Raw genomic sequence first — 10357 nt, 5'->3', positions numbered from 1 at the left:
GACCAGCCTATTATTTAAACTACGTATTACTGCGTCATTAAGATTGTCAGTCCATTTTCTGAAGGGAAAAAGCAAATATACTTAATAAAGAAAGAACTAGAAAGAAAGAAGGGCAAATGATGATACTTATTTTTTGAGGAGGTGTCTCAAAATATATGCATCATTGAAGTACGGTCACTTTTTTCTCGGTCACGCAATTCTCATATAGACGCCGGGTGTGCCTAGGGGAGGAGGGCTGTCTCAGGCCATACAGACAGGCCCTTATTCTACGTTCATATAATTTGCTCGTTTTCAAGTTTACCTCAAACGGGTGTTGAATCCAACAAACAAAATCTTCTTCCTGTTTCAAATTAAACACAAATTGACCTCTACAGTTTTTACTTTCCAGATCAAATATCAGAATATGTCACACACAAGGTTCCTTAGTTCCACAGCTTTATTGTCGGTCACAAAATGAAATAAAAAACAAGACATAAACGCTTTTTACATATTGTAATAGAGATCCCGTATCCAAATGTTCGCCTAGCCTGTGACTGTTTATTGCTGTCAGCACGAGCGGAAGACATCATCGATCCGAGGGTGAATTCGCTTTTAGTGATTTCTTGTAATGTAGTCCAATAAATTATTTCTCCACTTTCCAGAAATGATAATACATTAATACTGATTATTCTAGCCGTTAAACGCCCTTTGGTCTTCGAGGAATCACAATTCAATAATTGCGATACTAATGGCTGCCACTCCAAGAGAAGATGGTTCAACAACGATTTCTATTCCGTTTTCACGCGATAATATGCTGTGAAGAGCAAGTCATATAAATAATCATAGAAAATGAAATTCTAAGAAACATAGCTTATTTTTCTGCGGAAAATAGAATAATATTGCCCATTTCATGTTCGATGGAAAAATGTTGCTTTAACCGAGTTCTGGGGCACCGGAAATGGCGACTGAAGTGTTGTGGGCGCGCAATTTAAAGTGGGTGACTAGAGTCCTCATATTGGCCACACGTTTTATCCTCATTACGTACTGATTCTCCGACCAATTTTGTTTCCAAATCGGGATGGCGACCGAAATATTAACATATAATGCACCCAACAATTTGTTTGGTAGAAAGTCTGTTCAAAACGTCAAGAAAATTCGGTTTCATTATGAAGAATGACTCGAGTTTTCGTTGGAAAATTTTCAGCTCAAACGTTAGTGAAATTTTTTCTGTTCTTTGCTGGGCAAGTAAGTCTTTTGAAGTCCGAAATACATGTAGGTCATCTAGAACTCCGTTCTAAAATGATACGAGATTTCCGAATGGTGTGCAATACAAGTAAGATTCAAAGGTACCTGGGAATCCGAACAGATTAATCTGTGCTATGTTAAACTAATTTGCCTTTAAAAGGAAATAAAACGATCAGAAAGCACAGGAAACAACAATGTTAGCTCTTTTTTTTTTGTCAATACACTTAACATACTTTACGCGGTCTTAACGGATGCAGTTTGAATACCACCAAGTGATAGCTTAATTAAACATGCATGTGAATAATTCATTTGAAAGCTCCGTGGAAATAAAGAGAAGGAAGCTTACAGCCTTACTAGCGTTCATCTTCTTCATAACAAGTAATGGCAAACGCTTGGACCCAGTTACACTCATTCCAAGCTACTGTAGCATTACAAGCCACGGAAAAAAATAACAAACTCTTACTCTCCCTGTTCCCCCGCAGAAATGGGCAGGTACAAAAGCGCAATACTGCACGTCCCCGATACTCCCCCGCTACGTCCGTGGTTTCAATTGACTAGTGCATCCATATTTCCCCCTCACCTAGATGTAAAATTCCAGTTACTGGTAACCAACTCTAGGAAAATCAAAACCGTATCTAGTAATTTACAGAGGGAAAATTATAATCGAGCACGATTCCATTGTAAAGGAAAATGAAAGTGAGAAAACGCCGTAACGGCGGTAAAAGTCTCTGAATTGGTTGTACAAAGAATATATTATTAAATATTATTAATTATACATATGGATAAATATTAGTCGTTTCGTTTTATGGAAATGTTATACTCCGAAATATTTTTAATTCTATAACAATAAAAACCAAAGCTAAAACTCGCCAGTGCGTTCATTTATATTCAACTTCCTCACACCAGCTGAAACGAGGTCGAGGGGCCGTCATAACTGACAACTTTCAATAAAGCTGCATATTTTGGAAGCAATATACCTTTGAAATTATTGCAAACATCTGTATGGATATCACAAGATGACATTCACTGAATTAAGTTTAGTGATTATGTAAAGCGAAGAAAAACTTGGAGGAAGGTCTGAAACATTATACTGTATTTATCTTTTAAGTTGTCAGCGGTATTTGCTTGACTAATCTTGTTGCAAACTATTAATTAAATTCTGTAAGATTTCAAGAATATTTTAACAGACGTACTTATCACAATCCCCGAAAGGCTAACCGTTTTGAAATGGATCATTACACATAAATACTCCAGATATGTGGCCGCACTCTGTCTTGAAAGGGTTTAGAATACACATTGCGTAAAACGTAACCCACATTTGCGAGAGATTTATCTTATGTCTTTACACATTCCAAATTGTTTACGCAGGATACCAGCAGACGGACAGTCCTTGCTGAAAATCGTGCATTAAGAAAGTGCAGCGTTTGTGTTAAGTAGAAAACTATGATTTTTTGAAATGTGTCAAAGAAATCAATGGGCTGCACATATATGGAACATATTGATAGGTCATCAGCGTGTCCCGGCGGATGGCGTCGAATTTCATGAACAAGTAAGTGTTTGCTAACTGAAATAAACCCTCAATTCTCACATATTTCATTTCGTCTTTGGAGTCGACCAAATAAACCGAATTTTTTTTACAGGATTTTTCATTGAGGGTGCATGGATGCCTAGAGCCATGTGTCATGTGTTTTCGTTTACCATTCGTTGGGCGAGGACGAAACATGAAACCATACTAGCTTCGGGGCAATTGTTCGGGAACTGAGACAAGCGAGAAGCGACAGCCATTGACAAACGATAAATTTCGATTCCACAACATTCGATAAAATGGTTTATCAGTGTCATTCCATCAAAATGGAGCCCTGTGGCCACATATTCAGTCGGTTAATCAAAGAAGTAAATTGCAGCTTTGAATTGCGATCGCAGCGCGAAATACATCCAATATTAAGAGCAAGGACTTGTGGACCACGCAGTAAATCATGTGAACAAGCAAATACTAGGATTTTAGTGAAACGAATCAAGATCGTCAAAACTTACCTTTTTTTCATAATAAAACAACTAAAATATATGTGAAAAAATTGAATATATTCAGAAAAGGAATATACTTTTTTTTTTTTTTTTTTTTTCAATTAAGAAATACCGTACTTCAATCAAAATAATGAGGAATTAATGTATCATCAAAGATGGAGTTTTGATTTAACATCTTTAGACTGCTAGGCTCACAAACAGAACCCTGCAACAAGGAATAGAGCTGTATCGTAGGCAAGAATTAGGATATATTGCACATAAAACATGAAACTCTCTCTTGGTCATTACTGAAATTGTGTTGTGAATGTGGTCAAAATGAAGTGTTCCGCTGCAGTTCTAATGGTATTTGTTCTTTCAAACAATTAAAGTAACGTAGGTTGGATTATGGTTTCCTTTTTAGCAGACCTTAAATTTCAGTAAATATCTTTTCGGACTGGTGGGCTTTAATTTTCGAAAACTCGAACTCTTTCGAGGCGCACTTTCTGAACCTGAGATTTCCTAGAAATTCGGAAAAGTAGTGAAGAGTCCGACTGAAGAGTTCGTGGAAATTTTGAAACCACATGGTGAAGAATACCATTAACTTGAGCCAACTGTGATAGTGGAAATAGAATAAAATTTGGAGATTTAAATTCGTCTATCATTTTCGCTAAAGTTTGTTTGAGAATTATATTTCACAAACAAACTTCACTTAAAATTATAGGGAAAAAACACTTTACTCAAGTGTAAATTTGAAGTGCAAAGTTTTTTTTTGGGACGAGAGAAAAAGCCACCTAGAATGTCTACACTCCTCAAGTTCCCTTAGAACATCCGATCGAACAGACAAAAATATTGTAGGTCAGCTACTGAAGTACTCACTAAACAAGATCAGTTTAAAGCATTGTGGAAACGATCAATACCAGGATTAACTTGAGCCAACTGTGGTATTGGAAATAGAATAAAATTTGGAGATTTAAATTCTTCAATCATTTTCGCTAACGTTTGTTTGCAAATTTTATTTCACAAACATACTTCACTTAAAACTTATCGGGAAAAAACACTTTACTCAAGTGCAAAGTGCAAAGTTTTTTTGGGACGAGAAAAAAAGCCACCTAGAATTTCTACACTCCTCAAGTTCCCTTAGAACATCCGATCGAACAGACAAAAATATTGTAGGTCAGCTAACGTACTCACTAAACAAGATCAGTTTAAAGCATTGTGGAAACGATCAGTCCAACGTCAATCTTTTTTTGAGTATGTGGTCGGGAGGGTCAAACCGTTCTAAGAGTTTCGGTTCTACATTGCCAAAGAGCTACAGAATTCTTTACTAAAATATCACGTAAAGGTTTCGCAACTAGGAAATGGTAGTCCCTTACGTTTTCGAAAAGGAATTTTTTGCAATTCTTGGCACTTAAAAAGGTCACCTAGCAGTTTCGTATGAGCAAATGGCTCGCTGGCTAAGTTCTTAGAAGGCACCTTCAGCTAGCAATTTCTGAAATGAAGACATCATTCCCTAAAATTTTCGGACACTTCAATTTTCAGCAAAGATTTCCGAACAGATCAAATTATTTTAGGTGATAAAAGCATCTCTTTAGAGCGTCTTTATACTCATAACAAGAAGCCTAGAGATGTCTCTCAAAGGCTTTAGGCTTGATTTGCTTGTTGGGTGCCCTTGATCAGTCAGGTTTAACAAAGTCTAACAAACAACAAATCCAACGTACATATTTGCCCCTGTTCATTGTGGGTGCCATGAAATATTTCTCAAATAGCTCAAAACCCGTTTGAAACGTTTGATGACCTGTGTCTAACATCTACGTGCGGTAGGTATTTACTCTAGTAAAGAAAGCCGGCTGTGCACTTAATTTAAAGTAACATCACGTTGAAAATATGTTTATTAGGATCCTGTTGATTTTCATCCAGACATTAAATGTCTGCTATGAGAATTGTGTTACCTGTAATCAGATCATTTTTAAGGAGGGTTAATTTAACTGTTTGTTTTGTCGGCTGGTGAACCAATTTTACTGACTTTTGTCTGCTTTAGGAGAGGACAAAGTCTATTTTACTAATCAACTCGTTGACAAGGGCGGCGACTTTCTTTGCATGAGGTTTAAAACTGATTGTTGTTGGCGTCAGTAACCCAAGTGCTTTCGAGGAACAATTGTCACTTTCACTTTCAACTTTGTGACGTATTTTAACGATCTGTTCATGGGAATATTTGCATCGCTGGGACTCGAAAAAAGGTTTTTATTTTTAAAGTTCTATCCATTCGACGGAATCGTCAGTTTGAACTGTAGTGCACGAACACTAGACTTATCTCTTCGTTCACAATTGAATCACATCACTTCGCTTCAGGTCCAAATTCCCTCGTAGTTTCTTGGAAATATGCGGAAAAAAGGACATTACCGTTTCTTTTAAGAATTCCACTAAACATACTCAGTCGAGAAAGGAAGAAGGCCTTGGGTCCTGCATCATTGTGTATTATTAACTCAATACCTAATCCGGTGCTCGCATTTGCTTTTTGATTTTGCTCGATGAATAGATTAGCCACACAATGCAAGCAATACTCTTATTCTCGTGCATGTACAAGGGGCCCCGCATAATACAGCTTATTTGTTTCGGTCTGCCCCTGATAAGTGTGTCATGTCTAGCTCTGGAAATTGACGAACAAAATATTACCGCCTTAAAGATTCTATCACAGGTGATGTTTTTTTTCCTGATCTCAGAATATCGATTATCTTCAATCAGTGGACAGTCCCATTGTCCTCTTTCTTTACGGCGCTGTTACACTGTGAAATATTTGGTGCAACTTATCTCGCAACGTTTTGGCGACATTGTGCATACGTGGCGGGATATGAGACATTTCCCATTGTAACATACCCTGCAACGGCCAAAACCATTTCGAGACAAGTTGCACGAAAAGTTATACTTAAAAAAAAAAAGAAAAAAAGATGATGGAATGATTCAAAACATCGTTTAATTTGGGTCTTGAAAGACTGATCGCATGATATAAACATCCATATTTTTGTCCACGCAAGGCCACACGATAGTCAAACATTACCACTACATCTGATTAAAGCACTCAGTTAAATGTTGAACACTGGCTAAATTGATTTCCAAAAGTGAAAGGAACAGAAATTAAGCATATTGCAAGACGTATAGTGTGGGGTTTGCAGAGTTCGGAGAGTAGTTAACCCGTTTGTATTCTTCGATCATGGGAAAAGAGGGCACGTAAAATAATATACTGACACATTTCAGGTTGTATCTCTATTTTTAACTTCTCAAAACACTTAACTGAAACCAAATGCTTGCGCTTGAAAACGGTTAAGCGATGCAAATATGCAAACAATAAGAGTATCGGAGTTTTATTCCATGATTGCAATTTGAAATTTAAAGGATTGGGAGCGATCGATCGACGATAAATTCGATTTTGGTGGTGACTGGTACACTATTTTGGATCATTGCTGACTTCTTTTCATCTCGAGTGACCTACAATGAATGCATTATATTACTTCGACACAGATTTCTTTTTTTTAAGAAGACTTTTTCGTCTCTCAGGTATTCGTTCGTGCTTTCGTGTCAATATTTCCAAAATACCTCAAAAGAAGGACTCCGCCAAGTGTTCACAGATGGAAGTGCTTGAGCCCGCCTTCCACTTTTAGACTAACTATAAAGACCGCTTCTTTTTTACTCCTATATATATATATATATATATTTAAGATATTTTTGAAGAAATGCCGCATTTAAACTTTTCCAAGCTCTTCTATCCTATGGATTTCATTATTTTCCTTATGTGCCCTTCACATCCCCCTTAAGGAGCTCAACTGTCCTCCCTTCCCCCACAGCAATTTTTGAATACGTTCCGGTATGGTTTGAAGCAAACCCAACGAGGTTGAACGGCAACCTATTTCCAATCACTTTCACTCTGACAACCAAAGAAAATACAAACGAAGACGTGCTTATCGAAAGACACCGCCCAGTACAATGCAAAAAGTCTCAGTAAAACGCATTCCATTTCGACTAAACACCGGCAACGTTTCCCCATTTTCTTATGCTATCGTTAGCAGAATTCCAAAGGCTCTTTCACTTTGTATGCAGTAAGCATTAATAAACTTAGATGTCAGCATGAATTAACTGAGACATGCTGTAACATCATTTTATATTTTTTTAGCTTCCTCATTCCAGTGCTGAAACGAGGCTTGAGCAAAGGAGTGACGCACGCTTTGAACCGATCCAGTCAACGAGCCAATGGGAATTTCTGAACCTAACCTCAAAATATGATTGGCAATTTTGTTTCGTGTATTACAGCACACTGTGTTCAAAAGGACCGAATCACCCCGTTCCGTTAACTCACGAACCGACACTGGAGGACTTCAGAAGCCGAGACGCAAGCTCCAATTTAGGCGATTTGGTTCTACACTACAAGGTATTTGAAAATAAGATCTTTCTCAAATTGAAGGTATTCCACATTGAACATTTTTTTCCAGGGTTACAAATCTTCAAATTCTGCAATGAATTTAACCACTGGGCTCAACTATCAACGTTTTTTTTCTTCTCTTCCCCGGATCATCGCGGCCCTTATGGCAATAAACCAAACTTACATGACATTTTTTATCACAAATCCATGATGTCGTGGAAAACCCCAAAAAGATTTCATTCTTCTCTCCAGTAATGTCATTTTGGGCACCCGCTATCGCTATATTTAGTAATGGCAAGAAAAATATATCAGGGGATCCTAAATTTGTCGAGTATTGCCTTTTCCCCTATCTTCCGGGTGAACTGAATCGTTTCAGCGAATTCAGCAGTTTTATTTTCCTAAAATGTCTTTCCATTTACTAATTTACCGCACGTGCACTTGTCAACGAAAGCTCGAAAACTTGAATAAACCCCACATTTAAGATTACGATAAGTCCAAGTCAGTTTTCTTTAAACAGTGATCTTTTGGAACGTTTACTGGTTTACCAAACACTGAAGCTTCTTAAACTTGATAGAATCGATCACAACTGACCTTTATGTTGAAAAACTGATTTATTTTCTGCCTACTTGTCCACTCATTTATCTTCTTTAAAAACGTCTCATTTTTTTTCCGGTCGTCAAACTAATATGTTTAAGGAACACCCCTTTATGTAAAATGGAACTGGAAATATGTATCGTACACTTTCCTAGAAAATGCCGCTCCCTCATTCATTTGCGGTAGATTTGGGATCCAAAGGATTTATCTTGAGTAATCGATTATCTGAGTAATGTCGATTATCTCAAATGAACGGTTGTGGAGAACCGGTCTGTAAAAATTTCCGTTGAAGGCGAAGCATGCACAAATTTCTAGTTTTCTGAGTTACCAAGGATTGCAACCGTATTTAAGAATTACCAGGAAAAAAAATGCAGTAAAATATGTTTTCCGAAAGAAAAAAATCACGTGAGTTTTTATTTGGAATGACGAAACTGGATGTAACGTCATCTTTTGATGACGGTGTTCCGTATCCTGACTAAAACAAAATCGGCTTGCCCTGACCCCGGAGGCAAGACACCGACTCCTCTGAAGTTTGGTAAAGTTTGACAAAACTATGTAAGGTTCTCGCTCGTCGGTTGCACTCGTCAAGGCACTGTGTTATTCGAACCTTTGATCATCACCTGTTGAATGAACCTTCCACTGAATTTCCTTTATTAAACTCTGTTTAAAAAAACCGCCACCAAACACGCAAAAAACCCCAAATTCGCATGACTAAGTTTTAATTTCAAGCAACCGTAAGATAACTTCTTAACCGTAACCGCCACGCAACGACTGTTTGACCGCAAAATGATATCACAATTCGCTTAAAGTGTCAAACCTCCAGATTAAAAAGAAACATCTCGATTCATTTTTAATGTAGCGAATAAATTACAACTGAGTGGATTCCCTTCTTAAGCTTCTTAAGCAAACTATTTTGATTTATTTTTACCCTGGAAGAACAGATGGACAACAATATACTTACAGTTTGTATATACTTAGCAATATTAGCCAATTGTTTTAATACACTTAAAATTTAAAATAATACAACGAAGAATAAAAATACAACAAAACACAAGTGTGAGAATTTATCTTAACTTCCCCCTTTAAATGAGTCTTGTCTCACCATGTAGTTAATTGTGATGAGAATCACGATGTTTCGGCTGCATTCTGCATACTGTTTGTCTTCATCAGACGACGAGATCGATGATTGTAAAGCACGAAGCTCCGCTGTGATTGGTTAATTTTTAACAGCTGTGATTTGCTGTTCCAGTCAGATGGTCAGCTCTTTTCACACTGTGTTATTCGAACCTTTGATCATCACCTGTTGTATGAACCTTCCACTGAATTTCCTTTATTTAAACTCTGTTTAAAAAAACCGCCACCAAACACGCAAAAAACCCCAAATTCGCATGACTAAGTTTTAATTTCAAGCAACCGTAAGATAACCTCTTAACCGTAACCGCCACGCAACGACTGTTTGACCGCAAAATGATATCACAATTCGCTTAAAGTGTCAAACCTCCAGATTAAAAAAGAAACATCTCGATTCATTTTTAATGTAGCGAATAAATTACAACTGAGTGGATTCCCTTCTTAAGCTTCTTAAGCAAACTATTTTGATTTATTTTTACCCTGGAAGAACAGACGGACAACAATATACTTACAGTTTTGTATATACTTAGCAATATTAGCCAATTGTTTTTAATGCACTTAAAATTTAAAAGAAGCCAATGATTCTAAATCTTTTGCATCAGCCGTTTGTAATTTTAAGACGGCTAGCTTTGACTGGACGGAAAGACACCCTGAGTGTTTTGCAAAGCTAACGGTGAATGACGTGATGTGATTGACCAAAGAAAACACTCGTCGATGCATCTGCGAATCTCTGTGAATTTTTTTATGCAAACAAAGAGCACCTGAAAGTGAAATATCAATTTCAGGACTTCAACGGGGTTTGAACCCGTCACCTCGGGATTCCGGTGCGACGCTCTAACCAACTCAGCTATGAAGCCACTGACGTTGGGAGCTGGTCATTTGTGGGTTCTAATGGTTCCGTGAGGAATGAATCAATGATGAAATGGTATATGAAATGGTATATGAGGTTACGGGTTCAAACCCAGTTGAAGTCCTGAATTTTTCAGGCTTCTC

General features: G+C 37.4%; 1 protein-coding gene across 2 annotated transcripts in view; it reads left to right on the top strand.

Annotated features, from left to right (window-relative positions):
* The first annotated feature begins 2461 nt into the window (after positions 1-2461).
* Positions 2462-10357, top strand: part of LOC138026683 (uncharacterized) — a 28704-nt gene continuing 20808 nt past the window's right edge. Inside the window, exons 1-2 of one of the 2 annotated variants that reach the window (XM_068874159.1) lie at positions 2462-2773; positions 7394-7648. In XM_068874159.1, coding sequence (XP_068730260.1) covers positions 2681-2773; positions 7394-7648 — 348 coding nt within the window. In that variant the 5' untranslated portion in view covers positions 2462-2680. The remainder of the gene's footprint in view (positions 2774-7393; positions 7649-10357) is intronic. The other variant, XM_068874224.1, reaches the window with a different exon arrangement.

This window comes from Montipora capricornis, chromosome 1 (assembly GCF_036669925.1).
Source record: "Montipora capricornis isolate CH-2021 chromosome 1, ASM3666992v2, whole genome shotgun sequence".
NCBI lineage: Eukaryota > Metazoa > Cnidaria > Anthozoa > Scleractinia > Acroporidae > Montipora > Montipora capricornis.
Note: the sequence above shows the minus strand (reverse complement) of the source record. Positions and strands in the feature narration are given on the sequence as shown.